General features: G+C 37.2%; 1 protein-coding gene across 1 annotated transcript in view; it reads right to left on the reverse strand.

The window, feature by feature from the left end:
* CNTLN (centlein) overlaps positions 1 to 17,592 on the reverse strand; it is a 188,047-nt gene that overhangs the window by 48,565 nt on the left and 121,890 nt on the right. The window contains 5 exon segments of the mRNA XM_068177356.1: positions 9,396 to 9,449; positions 9,452 to 9,548; positions 9,550 to 9,617; positions 12,973 to 13,022; positions 17,461 to 17,591. Of these exon segments, the coding sequence (XP_068033457.1) occupies positions 9,396 to 9,449; positions 9,452 to 9,548; positions 9,550 to 9,617; positions 12,973 to 13,022; positions 17,461 to 17,591 (400 nt within the window).

Genomic DNA, 17,592 nt, shown 5'->3' on the forward strand with positions numbered 1-17,592 from the left:
TAGAGTCTCTGGTTCCCAAGAGACAGCCATTCAGCCTCACTCAACGTGAAACTTGAACAATGTATTGGTTTTCATTATGATGTAATGATTTGCTCATTAAAAACACTGTGAGATCATAACAATCCATAACTCTTCAATCTGGTGGATGATTGAAAACTTAACAGTAATTGTCAATGACTGAAGATATCCTACTGCACTGACTTGGATTTTTTACGCTGCCACTAATTTTTAAAAAATGATTGCAAGATTTTACTTCTAAAACAAACAGCAAAAAGACAGTAATTTATTTCATAGTATATCCAGATAAAATAGATATGTTGTTGCATCCCGGGTTTGGGTTCAGATTAGGGGTTATGATGTACGTTAGTTAGCCGGTTCTGTGTACCCCTGTGTACCCCCATGTTCCCCACGCTGTGGTCCTCTCCGGGTCACTTACCATTGGAGCATCACCATGCCAGTCCTGTAACCACCCCCCCATCCACTCCTGAGAGTTCTGTGTCTGTTACCCCGTCCCTGCATTCCCATTCGTCCCGGAACACAGCACACACCCCTGTCGTGTTCCTATCAGTTACCGTAGTCCATGTCACTCCCCTGTCGTCTGTCCCCAATGGGCGAGGGGGGCTTCCACCCCCATCAGCCCGCCCCGTATAAAACCCCACGTGCCCCTTTGTTCAGGGCCATTTTGTCCATGCGGCGCTAGGGAGCAGCCGCGGTTCTCCATCGCAGCCCCACGCGACAATAAACCCTCTCCAGCCAACCGTAAGGACAAGGAGTGCCTCCTTCGCCTCTTTGCCTCGCCCCAGTGACAGTCACGAAGTGCGGCCAGCCCCCGCTGGTGCACTAAATGCCACAGTGCCCGGGCTGTGCAGCGCCCCGATCACACCGAGAAACAGCGCCTTTAGCCGGGCTCCCCAGAGCTGCCCGGGACCGGGGAAAAGAATGCAAAGCCGCAATATGTGATGTGTAAACCATTATCCTGGTGAAAATAATAATGTTATCATTGATGTGAGGGATAAACTGAAAAAAAAGTTCATGGTACGTGAGATTCTGAGATAGTGAAAATGATTAAATGGTACTTATATGCATCAATTTAACCTTAAGGCATGACTTGAGACGTTGAGTCTCCATTGTGTTCCATGTAGCAATGCTTAGCTCCAATCCAAATATATGAAAAACCAAGTATGGTGGAGACAATTTTTGAATATTTATTTCATATTTACACTTCAATAAGCAATGACTGTTGCACAGAGGCACACAACAAAAATGAGTGAATGTGCTTATAAAATTTCTGATACTTTCAAGTCACAGAGCTGTTTTTGAAATCCCATGACCCTACTCATCCAACTTCATAGAAAATGCAACTCCTCAAATAAAGAACTGTCTTTCACCAATTCCTCTAGTCCATGTGTGTACCTTGCTAACCATACTAAGCACTCTCCTCCACCAATCTTCTGTTCTGTATCTTTACATTGAGAAAAATTTATTTAACAGATTAGGACAGGAGCAAAGGAAAGGAGAAGTAACATAGAAGAGGCCATTGGGAGAGTGCAGGAGAATCAACTCAATGTTCACAATAGAAAATTATCTCCCCAATTTCTCATGAGTCTTGAAAACTTTTCGTAAGAACATAATTGGGAAAACATTTATCTAGGCTGGGAAGGAGAGAAAAGAGTGACTGTTAGGTAAAAATCCATCACAAAAAACAGGAGGAGAACTGGGGCTTCCAAGGGAGGATATATGGCTGATGGAAATCCAAAGTAGCTATTTCTTGCATGTTATTTCACAGTCTTTCAGAATACTAAATCAGAGAATATTAACAAAAATTTGCAGCTACATCCCCTGTTGTTGCTCCTTCTCCAAAGGCTGAAAACAAAAAGAAACACCTCAATATAGGGAGATATATATGGAAGATTAGAGACAATAAAACTTAATTTTACCATGATAAATAGGATGTCTTGAAACTTCCTTGAACTCTGGAAATAAGCACATACATAAAGGGTTTAGTAAAATCACTTCCATAGTTAGTAGCAGTAGTTACTAATAATGAATAATTAATAGACTGTGCCGGTCAGCAAATCTAGGAGTACTGGTCCAACTGCAATGCAAACTAGTTTTCTGTGATGATCTCTTAGAAAATCTAATCTGCCAGATCTGAAATGTAATCTCTTGGTAACATATGAATAATTATTCCCAAATCAATCACCTTCTTTTTGTGAGATGTAATGGTGAATAAATATTCTCTGACAAAACTATATATTATCTGTAGAATGTTACATAGTAGAGAAGGTTCAAGAATCCAGTGTAGCTTTACGCTTAACTTTAATTAATTAGCAGATTACAGTGAATTAAATAAAAACACTCCTGTGAACACAAAAGGAAATCCTATTATGATAGTATATGTTGACTTTTTCCAGGTCTCAAGTTGTATATTATTTGGGAATTTTTTTCCTCTAAAAAAAAGCAAATTGAGTTCTGTTTTGCTTCATGGTATTTTTTCCATCAGTAAGTTTAAGAGCCAATGCAAAGGAAAGTTTTATCAAATCACAGGGAAGCTCAATAAAAGAAGCTCATATCACATGAAATTAGTAGCATAAAAGTTATAGGATATCTTCTGTATCATCTATATAATCTAAATGTCCGTTCCATTACTATATTAAGCTACTGGACATAGATATATTAGCTATACCTGCAGAAATGTGTACAACCTCTGTAACATTACAATAACATGCTAATTCTTTTGATACAGGTTCTTTCTTGTAATATAAAAAAATGCTTATTAGTATTTCTACATGATACACCAATATAAATTGTATTGATTGTATGTATATTGTCTGAACTTCATGTAGTTTTCATAGTTTTTATTCATAATGTATTTTTCTAGGATTTACCTATCACTAAGTTATTTCATTTGGACATAAGTCTAGTGTAAATCATAAGAAGCACAAGTCTAGTAGTCCTAGTTCATGCCAATTGTTCTTTTTAATTTATGAATGAGACCCATTTCCTACATGTAATGTACTTTAAATGCTGTTCATCAATGATGCAACAGGTCTATTGTAATTCTTCTGCAAAGATCAATATAAATTGTAAAAAGTATTTAGGTTAATTTTTGTTTCATAATGACAGCACAGTTTTGCGATAAATATATTTTACATATAGATCCGTTAACAAAACTAACTTCAGGATGCTGTAAGTATTTGATGTAGGAAAATATCAAAATAACTAAAGCATTCTGGCAAAGATGCATTTTAAAACTTTCATGTTTACCCTTGGCTATTCCTTATTTTATTTCCAAGTCAACTCAAGAAGCAATACTGAGTCAGTGGTCAGAGGCTGCATTACAGATTTCCCCATTTAGTAACGGTACTGTTTGAGTAAACATATTTGACTGTTTCATTTGAGGTAGAATTTTGGAGTAGGACTTGAAAAAGGTGAATTCTAGCCTCAGAGGTCACAGAGTATTTTCTGTCTCTGTTCCCAGCCTTTGTAAGTGTGACTGCATACGCTGATGTTCGATTTATTAGGCTCAGCAAAGTTTTAATAAAACTACAACCAAGCAGAACCTATTCTTCTCAATATTGTCAATACAAAGCCTTCAAAAACTACAAGTAGAGCCAAGAAATTTAAATTAAATTCAAAAAACCTGAGCTTTGAAGTACATTACAGACAATTTTTCCTGCCTAAAGATAATGTTCCTGCTCAGGTCTGGAACAACACTGTGAGTCTCTCTCTCAAGAACACATTAACTGGGAGTGTGTTTGAGCTTTTATCTATATACTGTGCCTATAAAGAGATCATTTCAAGACACATATAAACATGGGTAAAAGCAGTGTGATGTCAGAAGTAAAAACCAGAATTTCTCAATCTAATTTTGAGAAAACATCAGTCTCATGCGGATACACAGTTTATTTCAATTATTAGGTAAACCTCTGCTGTCTTAGATTGTATTTGCAAACTCTGGAAAGGTCAGCAGTATCCTAGTATATCCTGGTTTATCATAGGTTTATCCCTTCTGGTTTACCTTTCAACTTCTGTTGTATTTTAAGAAAAAGAAGAATAGAAAATTTGCTGGTCTGACTTTCAAATATTTTTGAGAAACCTTGTTTACTTCTTTTGGCGTACTGGGCGCGAAGATTGCAATTCCCATATATTAACCTAAACTACTTTTATTAAAAGTAGTTAGGACAAGATTATCTGTATGCTTCTAAAGAAGGGGAGAGAAATCTTGATTCTCCTCATGTTTTTGGCAACAGACTGCTTAAACAGCTTCACAGAATTCTCTGGCTGTTTCATTACAATCTGTGACAAAGGTTGAGAGCTGCAGAAATGATTCTGCATCAAGTTTGTCCAAAGTGTTAAATATGTTTTATACAGGGTTTTTATTTTTAAGATAGATACTAGCAAGAGGTTCCAGACTTAACTTTGCCATGTAAGAATGGAAAGGGACATTGTTTAATAGAGCAGAAGCAAATTGAATTCTTATAAGATTATTTTTACTGAATAAAATATGTGGTCATTATAAGCATCTCTGCTTTTTCTTTCTTCTACTAGTTATATATATGAAAGTCAGAATTCCTGCATACTGCTACTGAGGTAGCAATAACTTTATATAAAGTTTATTTCTATAAATTACTATTTTTGCTTAACTTAAAGTCTTCCAAATTTCAGTAATTATAAAACTTTTAATAAAATTTTATCATTCAGATCTTCTGTAGATATCATTAAAATTATCTAATATACATAATGAGAAATATCTTTTCATGCTGCCAGAGAAAGAAGACAATCCAACACTCGACTTAGAAGAGGTGACACTAAATGTAGAATCTCTTTAATGAACTTAATAAAAATACACAAATGCTCTGGAGTGCATCCATGTAAAAGACTTCAAATACATAAAACCAGGACATTTATAAAAGTGTTTTGACAGGAAATAACTGGATAGGTTTACAACCACTTCTAACTGGACCACATTATCTAGAAAGCCCATAAAATCTGTCCAAGTAATTACACATTTGCTGGAACGAAGAAAACGTGAGGAAATTGCAAAAGCAGTTTCAGCTACTGCAGGATAATTACAAATAAAATTCCATTTATAATTTGAAATTTATTCCTAACATTTACTTCAAGGAAACCACAAACATACATGAATTGTTATAAATATTTATATATATAAAAATATAATAGTTATACTGAGTGCGATAATACATCTTTGAAGAGTGAAAAATCCTCAATGAAAACCAGAGTTTAAGTGAGATCTTTGCATAAAATAATACTTCAGTCAATAATTTCCAATGCATCTAAATTTATCATCAGTTTCTTCTTTGTTTCAGTGCAACTGAATAAGACTAAATTGGCTGATTTACTTTTATTTGGGTGCATGAGAGAAGTGAAGCTGTGATGCTGGTTTTGCAGATGCAACACCAAACTCTGGTCTATTCTTGGATACACTGAGCAATAAAAAATAGTCAAGAGAATATGTAAAGTAAGTCACAACCTTTAAAGTATAAAAAGCTTTCTTTAGCACTGTGCTTTTCTACTTTTCATGCTCATACCTTTCTATGCTTGAGATAATCTGCTAGATAAACCAACTATGATCTCAGGGGAAAAGAGTTCCATTAAAATTCTAAGAAAAGTGAAAAATCAAATAGCTAAAATAAAGTTTGGAGTTAAATTTAAAATGCTCTCAGAAAAAGAAGTGTAGTCTGAGTCAGATTTAAATTATGCTTCTAAAAAAAATTAAAAGCACCTTCCCAGTTCAGCAGAAGTGTAGTAATATATCTGCAGGAAGGCATCTGAAAAAAAAACTTTACTTAAACCTTCACATTATCCTCTTCAAAGAATGTCAGCATTTGACTGGTTGACTTGTTCTTACTCTGAGATTCAATTTTCCTGCTGAAGTAGACTTACACAGGCACTTTGCAATTGCCCACAGTATTCCGTAAAGAAATGCAGCTTTCCTATAACATCACCTGAGAAACACTGGAGTACTGGAGATGCAAAAATATGGTACATTTGAGCAGTGGACATTTGAATAGTCTTCAAATGAATAAGAGAAGCACTAGTGACTTAAACTACTTATGGTTTAAAATTCTTATTCAATATACTTTGTCTGGATTTTTGCCACAAGAATGACACTGCATAAAACTAATTATGATTCTTGTGTTGTATGCAATAAAACCACTCTTCTTATAAGCATTCAATGATAGAAATGAGTAGAAAGAATACTAAACCTTAGAGAAAAGATCCTGATTTTTTGCAACGATTTCTTTTAAATGCTTTTTTTAGAAACTAAGAAAATAATAAATACCATGGCTTCCACATTAAGTATCTGCTCCAGCTGTGATTTCTATACACCAATAACAAAATGTAACTACCGTACTTCTTGTACAGATGGTCTTGACTCAGTGTTATTGTGAATCCTTGGAGAATGCAAGTGTTGATTCTCACATGTGCAGTCACTTCACAGCCATTTTTTTTAAATATGCAAGGAATTGCTTTTGCAGAAATCAAAAAAAGCCAGATATCTACACTACTTCAAAGCATTTATAAGGCTAAAGAAAACCAAAATTAAATCCAGAATTCTGAACTCTTAAGAGCAGACAAATATACACCTACACGCGTGCCTGAGTGGATTTTCAAGAAAAATACACACAACCATGCATGTATATGTTCTGAAAATCAACAGATACTAGACAGTCCTTTGGTTGCATGAACTGTGAAATCTGTCTCAAAATGAACATCTGGAGCATTTAAATCTTAAATCTAGAGTTGATCTTCTAGAGTCCCTGGGGACTAAAATGAAGGACTGACTGCACAAACATCTGTCCTTGTCTGCTAAAGGATTTATTTTCTTAGATAAATTCAGGCAAAATGGCTGAATTTGTCCAAGCCATGATGCTAATGTTTACAGTTGCTAGACTGCTAAACTTACCTTAGCCTAGGACCAAAAGTTCACTATTAATGTAAGTTTGCCCAGAACTTTATGACTATGGCAGTTAACCGCAGATGCTTATTTTTGGATATTAGTAATTTTGGCACTCTTGAAGTATTTAAGATTTTCTCCAAATCCAGAGATTGTGTCAATATTTTTTTCCATGGTTTGACTGCTTGTTTTTTACCTTCTATCTCTCAAGAAAATTTTAAAATCTAAAGTAACAAAAGTATTAACAAAGAACCTTAAAAAACATTATTTCCCTTGCAGTATCTTAAAGCTTCACTTCTAGATAGTATTTCTTACCAAAAAAAAAAAACCACAACAAAACCCAAACAAAAAACCCATACAAGTCCCCCACACAAGAGTGTGCTTTAGAACCATTAGATCTGTCTGAATCAGGGTTCCCTCTCTAAAACATGAGTGTACCCTGCAATGACTGTATAGGTTCTTTTCCTCCTTAATTTTCACTTGGCAAGTAGCCCAAGCCTCTGCTTTAAATTTCCCACTTGGTAGCACTAGTATGGCACCTGAAGAGTAATTAGTCGTAAGAAAGGGAATTTGAATTGTTTGCTGAGAAGGAAAAAAATGTGCATGCCTAATAAAGATTTTTTACTTGAGTACCCGAAACGCCCTTTATTTATTTTCGCTTAGAATGCACCACCTTTTAAACAGACCAACGACCTTTTTTTTAAACCTTCTAGAAAAACTGAGTGATAAAAAACCAGTTTGGTTTTAAAGCCAAGCTATTTTTATTTTAGTCAGTCTTTTCCATTACAGCAGGTCTTATATTTACAAAAATTTTGTTCCCCCATTTTCTTTTTTTTTTTAACCAGTTCCCTGATAACAGCATTTTTTTGTTTTATCTCTCACATTGCTCTTCAGTGGACACCTAAGGAGTAGTCTTCTAGGAATGCAAATCATGAAGACGTCTGAGAAATCAGAACATTTTTGCTAAATTACACATACAGTTCCCTGTGAAGTTTATACTGTCCATGAAACTTTATATTGATTATATTGTTTGTAAGATAGGCAGACCTTCCCAATGATCTTGGAAACTCTTTTTAAACAATTCATTACACATATATAGTTATGCAAAATGAGTAACAGAAATGAAGTTTTCCCTCCTCTAGAAATTAGCAGTTCCCTAGTCCTAAGAAAGTGAAAAGTGCTGCTCCTGATACTGCTTCTGCCTTCTGTGCAAAGACAAAAACACAGAGAAGTTTGAGGGGGAAGGGATTTGATTTCTTTTTTAATGTCTGCCTCCTTCCAGCAAGTCCATCTGTTGTAGCACTATAATTCTGGAAGCAGGATGTGTGTGTGACCAACAGGAGACAATTACTGCATAAGTGTTTGTTGATTCAGCTCTATAAAGGGCAGGCCAATCACTACAGTATGAACAGAAAAGAATTCCAGCTGAGGAGCTGCATATAGATTAACACAAAATACATATATACATGAGAATGGGGAAAACCAGAAAGGAGTAATAGGATTGAAAAGGATTAAGTAGAAATGAAGACTGAAGCAGAGAAGAAAGTTTGTGTCCTTGGGTTGTTAATTAACTATTTTACTAGTCTCTATTTCCATAAACTTTGTTTTTTTTGGCTTTTCACATTAACAGAGAGAGATGGGATTAAATAGATATGGAACAGGTCTAAGTCCCCTTCGGAAGAAAACTCTAGTTCTCTTGGGGTGTATGGAGACCGTGCCTGCTCTTCACAGACGAACAGGTACTAGTTCTGGACTGACCAGATTCTCAGGAAGGTTTGCATATCACAGGCTAAAAGTGAAACTTACCTCATTCATCTGAATACATGTAAAACATCAGCATGAAGACCACTTTATTTTCAAAAGGATAAATGAATTGTGTTGATACAGTAGCCTCAATATCATCTGTACATAATAACTGGCCCACACAAAGCATGGTTGTGGTAAGCACATTTCTCTCTCTTTCAAGATTTTTCATAAAAATGCACAGAGAGAAAGAAAGAGAAAACAATTTCTATTTCTGCTCCTTGTTCTTCCCATGTGGAATGTGTTTAGAGAACTATTTACCTGGGGAGATTACTTAATTGAATTCTAGTAACAATTGTTTGAGCCTCATGGCCAATCAAATCCACCTGTGTCTAGACTCTCGAGAGAAAGTCACAAGTTGTTAGTTAGCTAGATTTAGTAGTTAGAAAAGTAAGTATGTAGTTTTAGTATCTTCCTTTATATAGTATATTAATGTATTATAACATAATTATAATAAAGAAATCATTCAGCCGTCTGAACTGGAGTTAGACATCATCATTTCTTCCCACTAGGTTCACCTACATTTTACAATACATGGTAATATATAATATTTCATCATTTTGACTATAATAAATAAAAATACAAAGAATTAATGTTATCCAAATTCCACAGATTTGTACTAGAATTAAGGTGAGCATTGCAAGACACTATAATAAAAATTACTTTATCTCTATTGTCAGTTTATTAACTTGAAGTCTCTGATCAGCCAAATGTAGCTGACTTAAAATTTTTCATTGGTTTGTTTAGCATTTTTAATGGAAGCCACTGCTATCTTTTTTTTCCTCTCTACAACAGCTACCTGCTTCTGCGGTGGCTTAATTTTTTTCCTGCAGTACTGTAAAAGAGTAGTCCAGTTTCTGGACAGTGGTATTTCTCCCTTTCACTCTGTTCACTGAACATAAAATGGCATGTTAATAAATGGACAAAATCATCATAAGTAACATGATTTATGATTTTGTTTTGGCCCTTCAAAACAGTCCTGCAATCTCTAAAATATTTCTTAGTAAGTATACTGGTAAATTAACAGATAAAACATATAAAACGGTCAACCTATAAACACTCCATGTAGTGCTTTTTCTTAAGTGGTGTTGTGGTTTGACACGGAAGTGATTTTTTCAGGAAGTTGGGTCAAACCAATCAGTGGTCAAGTTTGGATATTGGCACCTGAAGTGACCACTGAAGATAGGGATACGCCTCTGAGAACACAGGGGGTTAAAAGCAAGAACTCCCAAGAGCTCGCTCTCTTTGGTTCCGGTCAGGGTGCTGTGCAGATCTCCCCTGCCCAGCCATGGGCTGGGTGGGGGAGGGGAAACCATGAGGCCTGGTAGAGGTGAGCCGAGGGGTAGAAGGACTGGAACCGAGCCAGCTCCTGTGGACGGAAGGGTGGAGAGAAGCGGAGATGTCTTTGTCATCCCCACCCAGAGGGAAGAGATAGAGAGTCCGGACGGCACCTGTAACTTTGCCGGCGCGGAAGAGAAGGAGAGGCGGGGAAGGCGCCCAGCCTTGGCCTTGGGAATCGGCTGCTGGGCAGAGATTTCAGCCGTCCAGGGAGTCTGAGCTTTTAACCCTTTCCTGAGAAATGAAGGCTTTGTAAAATATTACTCCTCCTTGATTTGAAGTAGAAGAGAGACAATCTGGGATCAGAGATGATGGAAGAGGAAATTTTTGAGTTGGAAGGAGATGATGGATTGGCTTGCGGCTGGACTTTTTTTGTTAGCCATAGACTGAACCAAATTCTCCTAACAGAAGCTGCACTTAGGGGGGTGCGTTGGTGTGCCGAGAGACTTGTTTCAGTGATTACCAGCAGAGGAGTAGAGAGAACAAGGAGAGTTGGAGAAGGTGTGGAGAAGCCCTCTGTCTTCAAGGAAGAAGAAGAGGAGAAGAAGACCTCTGTACTTGGACTCTCAGCCCCAGGGGAAAATAGCGGGGACTGTAGTCCCAAAATGAGAAACTGAACTGTTGTCACTTTTGGTCCATGGCAAAGCATCCTTAAAGGAGCCCTATGAGCAGTCTGTCCATGCCCGGTGGTGAGAGCACTGTGACATGGAAAGGAGAGTGTCACCATGGCAGATTTTCTCCGGGCGGTTGCCATGTGTGACATGGAAACCCAAGGGTGGCAATTGTGTTTCCTGGGGAGTCTGTGGCACAGGAGAGACTCCCGTCTCCCTTGAAAGATTGAGTGTTTGAATATCTGAAGGATGGCAACTTGATCAGGATCCTGGGTGGTGTCTCACTGTTGAGTTTGTTTGGAAATTAGGTGGGAGGAGGAGGGGTGTTTTGGAAAGTCTTCATCCAGGATTTAGTGTTTGTAGTTTTTATAGTAGTAGTAGTTTAATAAAGTTCTTTTCTTTGTTACTAAGCTTGGGCCTGCTCTGCTCTGTTCCTGATCACATCTCACAGCAATTATTTAGAAAAGTACATTTTCATGGGGGCGCTGGCATCGTGCCAGTGTCAAACCATGACAAGTGGCAGCAATGCAAAATCAACAAGGACTTGGAAGTTACATTTGCCTCAAATTTCTGATTAAGATTATCAAAAATAAAGGCTTCAGTGTCTTGTTAACAGGCTAGGGTTTTTTTAAACTCTAAATCAAAACACATTAAATTTGTTTCACTGGCTATGTTGGCTACAAGGGGCAAACATGAACAAAAGGTAATGAAAAACCTCATATCAGTCAGTAGATTCACTAGGTGGGACTTAGTAAAAACTTACTTTAACTGAGTGAAAAGATGCTGTTTGACAGTCATTTATTATATGAGAATTTCACCTTAAAATAATGACCTAAATATCTGAAAACACACATACAAATTCAAACAAGCAGATCTTGCAACAGCCTGTCAGTGGGTTTGTGTACTAATTTACTAGGTATTAAATGCTCAGTGTATATTTAAACACTTTTGATCAGGAATACTGCAATATTTCTCCAGTTTTTTAAGTTTTCAGATTTCAATTTCTAGGTCATATCATGCAACATATTTCTGGGAATATTCATATCTAAAATAGCTGTTAAGCAAATATAAAAGAGTGAAGAGCAACACATTCTCTACTAACTGCACTGAACAAGCTACTGACACTGCAGGACAACTCAGCCATGAATTCTAGATGCGTACAATCACCACACAATTTGAAAGACCAGGAACTAGCTCTCAGCAGATGACAAGCAAACAATCCACACTGCAGAAAAAAAGACTGACATCTCCACTCTAAGCCACAGCTCTAATAAATTTATGAGTTGTAAGAGAGCAACAGTAACTCTGCTGATACTGCACAGGGTGTTATATTCCTACCATGTGGAGAAAAAATGACCAAGTCCTTATATCATAAATGGTCTCATCTCCAACTCCTTGCATAGCTCAAGACTTGGGAGATATCTTTAGCCTCTCTTTGTATGAGAATACCATGACCCACCAGTAGGATCCTTAAATCCTCTGGATGGATTAAAGAATTCTGTTAAAACTAATGTTCCCAACTGCTAATGCTAAACGTTTGTGCAATACTTTCTTTCACACTCATAAACCATGTATTCAAATCCTTTTCCTGTAACAGGGGAGTTCTATTGAAACATATTTAACTGCTTAGGGCTCTCCGAACACTTCCTGAGTCTGCTTCAGTTCCACCAGTCTGTTAAAAATGTTTATCAGATTGCATCTATCTTCTCCACTAGGAACAGAGAGTAAATGCAATACAGGCCCTACAGAAATTGTAGTGGCTGTGCTACACTACCAATCAAGAGAGGACAGAGTGTCCTGGGTTCCCTGCCTTGTACTTCCTCACTCAGGAGTAGAAGGAGATTAACAGGTGTACCACACTTTTGTTAGATCTTCATATATAGCATGTGCACCTACTCATACTATGTATTGTTACCAACAGATTAATGGGTAAGAATTTTCCTATTTTTCAGTTTATTTGATCAAAAAGTACTGATGAAATAACACAATCAAGTATTGATGAAATACATCAAGAATATGTAACAAGACCAGAGAGTCTGCATTTGCACTAAAATTTTGGAAACTAAGGAAACTTAATCTTTTTTTAAGCTCTATTATATCACCATTCAAAATACTGAATTTCAAACTAGTTATCTAAAAGCAGCAAGTTGTTCAGTGTTTCAATATTCTGTTTCTTAAAATAAGAAATAATAATATATGCTTATTTTTTAAATTCCATGAAGTGATTTATTTGGACAAACATAGGAGGGAAAATCTATTAGGCGTTGTTAAAAAGTCCAAGAATGAGTCATCTGTTACAGATTGTATGGAGCCTCGAAAGACCTGGGACACAACCAGCTGGCCCTCTTCTGTGAGAAAACAGCATATAGATGTTAGCAATGAGACAAGCAGCTCAAATCGCAGACAATCCATGTAAATAGGCTAAAAAGAGGCTAAAAGCATACTTTTCTCAAGACAGAATCTTCTGGACACAGAGAGAGTCAAATGTATCTTTCTAAGATGGAGAAACTCGTCCAGGGCACAACAAATGAGCTGGGAGACATTTATGCTTGATTAGTCAACATACCATTGGCTAGAAGGGAGGGAGAGAGGGGTGTTGCTCTCTACCTGTTAGGGTTTGGTCAGCCTGTTCTGTATGGTGCTTTTGACAGAGAGAAAGTTTAATGGGATGTCTGTGGCATTCTTTGTCTGGGCTGTGAGACAGCACCACTAACTTGTACAGCAGCTTTACATTTTTAAACCATCTTTTACATTCCTGTCCAAATAGTTTTATAGATACGTTTGGTTTGAATGGCCAGGTTTTGGTAGTGGGGGAGCTACAGGAGTGGCTTCAGTGAGAAGCTGCCAGTAGCTTCTTCCATGTCCAGCAGAGCCAATGCCAGCCAGTTCAAAGATAGACCCACCATGGGCCAATTAGAAATGATAGTATCTCTATGATAATGTAATTAAGAAAGAAAAAAATGATTGCAGATGTAATTGTGGCCAGAGAAGAGCAGAGAGAATATGTGAGAGGAACAACTCTGCAGAAACCAAGGTCAGTGCAGAAGGAGGGACAGGAGGTGCTCCAGCAGTGCTGGAACTGAGATTCACACTGAGATTCCCCTGAAGCCCGTGGTGCAGACCATGGTGAAGCAGCTACAGCCCATGGAGGATCACAGGGATGCAGAGATCCACCTAAAGCCTGTGGAGGAGACCCACACTGGAGCAAGGGGACGCCTGAGAGGAGGCTGGGACCCCGTGGGAGGCCTGTGCTGGAGCAGGCTCCTGGCAGGGACCTGCAGACCTGGGGAGAGAGGAGCCCACACCAGATCAGATTTCCTGGGAGGACTTGTGATCGATCCCATGGGGGACCCAGGCTGGAGCAGCCTGTCCTTGAAGGAGTGCACCCCATGGAAGAGTGACCCACTCTTCCAGCAGCAATTTGTGGAGGACTTACCCATGGGATGGACCCACACTGGGGAAGTTAATGGAGAACTGTCTCCTGTGGGAGGGACCCCACACTGGATCAGGGGAAGGAGTCTCCTTCCTGAGCAGTGGGAGAAACAGCATGTGATGAACTGACCATAACCCCCATTCCCTGTCTCTATGCACTACTGGGGGAAAGGAGGTAGAGATGGGAAGGAGGAAGGGGTGGGAATAAGGTGTTTTTAAGGTCTTCTTTTATTTCTCATTATCCTCCTCTGATTTTGTTTGTAAAAAATAAAATTTATAGGTCTAATTCAAGTTTGTTTTGACCATGGCAGTATTTGATGACTGATCTCTCTCTATTCCTATCTCAGCCCACAAACTCTTTGTTCTACTTTCTCTCCCTGGTCCAGCTGAGGAGCAGGGTGAACAATACACTTTGGTGGATGCCTGGCATTTAGCCAGGGTGAATCCATGACAGCAGACGTACAGTTTAGAAAATATTCTAAAATATAATGAATCCATCCACTGAATATTGGGAAGCAGGTTTTCACTTATATATTGAGAGTCAAATTAATTAAGAGGGGACAGCGGTGCTAATATTAAACTCCAAAACTCCACCGAGGAGAACAAAACAATATATACCTTTTTATTATATCACTCATTTTGGACTTCTAAATTAAGCAAATTGCAGGGCTTTTTTTCTTCTTGTTTACTTCTGTCTGGCATTGGATCAATGTTTTGCACTGTCTTCATAATCACTCTTTCTAAAATTTCAGAAGCTGATATTTCAGAGTCACTAAAGCAGCACATGCAGGAAAACAAAAAACAAACAAAAAAACCAAAAGAAATATAAAAAACAAAGAACAAAACCAAACAAAAAAAGCCAAAAAAACCCCCAAAAAGCCAAAACCAAAATCAAGCTAAATATTAAATGCTCCGGAGTTAATGCATAACACATAGAAATAAACTTTACAAGTACAATAAAGCAAACATCTCTCTCTGAAATTATTTTATCAAGTTCTATTCTGTCAAATGCAATCTCACTCTACAATGCAGAGGACTGAGACTTCAGCTGCTTCTTTAATGGCAACTCTTGTGACAATCCACAAAACTGAAATGAATGAAAAAATACTTGATTGTACTTCTACTTTGTGAATGGCTCATAAACTATTAAATTTCTACTTTCCTTCATTTTCACAATTTATAATATAACAAGTAAATGCACAATCCTTAATAACATTATTTTATTTATAGTGTTTATTTATATTATTTACTTGAGACAAACTCAGAATTCACACTTCAGTAAAAGCTCTATTTAGCACCCCTTTGGAATGCTCTTAAATTCTATAAACCCGTTAATCTTTTCACTGAGATTCCTGCCATGCATACTGGACCTGAAACTTTAAATCTTCTTCAATTTTTCCTTAGACTCGCACTCAATGTGCTCCTGATTTCCAGTTTTTTCACTGCCTTACCCCCATTATCATTTGCTTTCTTATATGCAGGGAAGTCTACATTAAAACATGAAGTCTTGGATATAATATTGGGGACTATATATCATCATTTTTGTGAGCAGATTTGTGAAGGAATCCCTAAACAGAAGGCTAGTTTGATTTGTTACTTTTTAAACCAAGGTATTTAAAACAGCATAACTGAGTTCAAATTAAGTTTCACCATCATAAAAATCCATGGTTTAGAGATGCAGTTTAATTAACTAGAGAAAAGGCCTCAAACTGATGAGAAGAGTTCACACATAAACATGTTTATACTTTTTAAAACCTGTCCTGACACATTGGTATGTCTCACTGATTGATAAGAACAGAAATCAATGCAATGGTTTAAAGGGGCTGTTGTATAGCCACAGAAATATTTCTAACTACATACACATTTCCCTCACCTGCTTTAAGGAATGTTCTATTTAGAAAATGGAAGGCTTGTATTTAAAAACACAGAGACAGCTTCTAGTAATAAAGAATGGTATTCATTAATAAGCAGAAGAGAAACTAAATGAAGATACTTCCCTAACTTGTTGAGAATGACAACTTGAAACTTCACTTTCAACAATGTCCACTGTTCTATGACAAGAATTCCCTAACCCAACATTTGTACAATTATTAAAAGCAGTATTTATGGCTAGTCTCAGGTGAAGCTATGCAAATACTTTTCATTTCAAACTAAAAGTGGAATGACAATGTGCTTGCTCATTTTTTTCTTAAAGAGAACAACATAGCAAATTAAATACTTACTAATTACAACATGCATACAAGTTTCCATATGTGCAAACATGTATGTTTTTTATTAAAATCAGATCTGCAGTATTTAATTATACATAAAAACCCCCAAGCTTTACATTAATGATAACAACTGACTAATTACATGGTTTTTGTTTTCTCCCTCGAGATACTGTGTTCAGGAACCCTCTATTTTGCATGGGGAAAAGTAGTAGAAAGGCTTCATTTGCCACTGTTGATTTGCTCCATATGACACATAGAGCCAGTATAAAGCCTATGAAGACAATTCTATTTTCTTTACTCTTTTCCCATGTTTCCTGTATTGTGGATATATATAGACTTGAGAAATTACTTTGCTTGTCTCTTAGATCAATGTCCTAAAAGACAAGGTGTGATAACCATTTATTTACCTAGTGGCTAACTGCTGCCCCCTCAAGTATATGGGGACATAATAAGGAGATGCAAAAATTTTCATTGTTTATATGATACTTGCCAGTGGAATTTTCTGAGAGCCTTTTGATTCATGACTGGGATTGTATGTGGTAACCATCACCTTTAAAGATTTTTAACCATCATTCAATTAAAGTTAGTACAATGACTGCATAAAACATACAGAAAATAATTAGTGTGGATGGTTCTTAATTTAAAAGATGTTAAACAGCTTGTAGACATCTGCTAGCAAGCTGAAATGGGTCATTCAAAATTTATCTAACTAAATTAAGGGGAAAAAATGTTTCTCCTCCCGGGTCGGCATGTCACAAGATAACTAAACCGACTTACTAGGCTTGCCTGGGAATCCTTAGCTGTCAGTGGTGAATATGCAAAAGGCCAGCAAATTAAATCAACCTGCCAAACTGTCAATTTCAAGCCTCATGACTGCATGAAAATAGCATCACTGGAAGAAATCAAGCATTGCCTTCTTTTGGGTTTCCTGGCACCTATTCAAATACTCATGCAGTTGTGGCTAATTTCGCATGCAAATTTCAGTCAATAAGCTCTGAACAAGACCTCCCAAGATATTTCAAAGGATCTGACAGTATTTTTTTTGAATACCAAATCAACAGTAGTTGAAATTCAATCTCCATTTGCTAGTGCTTTACATATGCACAGTGTCCCCTCTACAGGGCTAAGTTAATGAGAGCCGTACCTGCTTTCACTAACATCCTCCCAGCCGTCCTTACTGAAGTTCTCAAACACATTACTCATAACCTTGATGGACTGTTTGAGAAAAGCTCCATGATGTCCCAAAGAGCTCTTTTTCTTGGCTGTTTTTAATTTT

Source organism: Anomalospiza imberbis, chromosome Z (assembly GCF_031753505.1).
Source record: "Anomalospiza imberbis isolate Cuckoo-Finch-1a 21T00152 chromosome Z, ASM3175350v1, whole genome shotgun sequence".
Taxonomy (NCBI): domain Eukaryota; kingdom Metazoa; phylum Chordata; class Aves; order Passeriformes; family Viduidae; genus Anomalospiza; species Anomalospiza imberbis.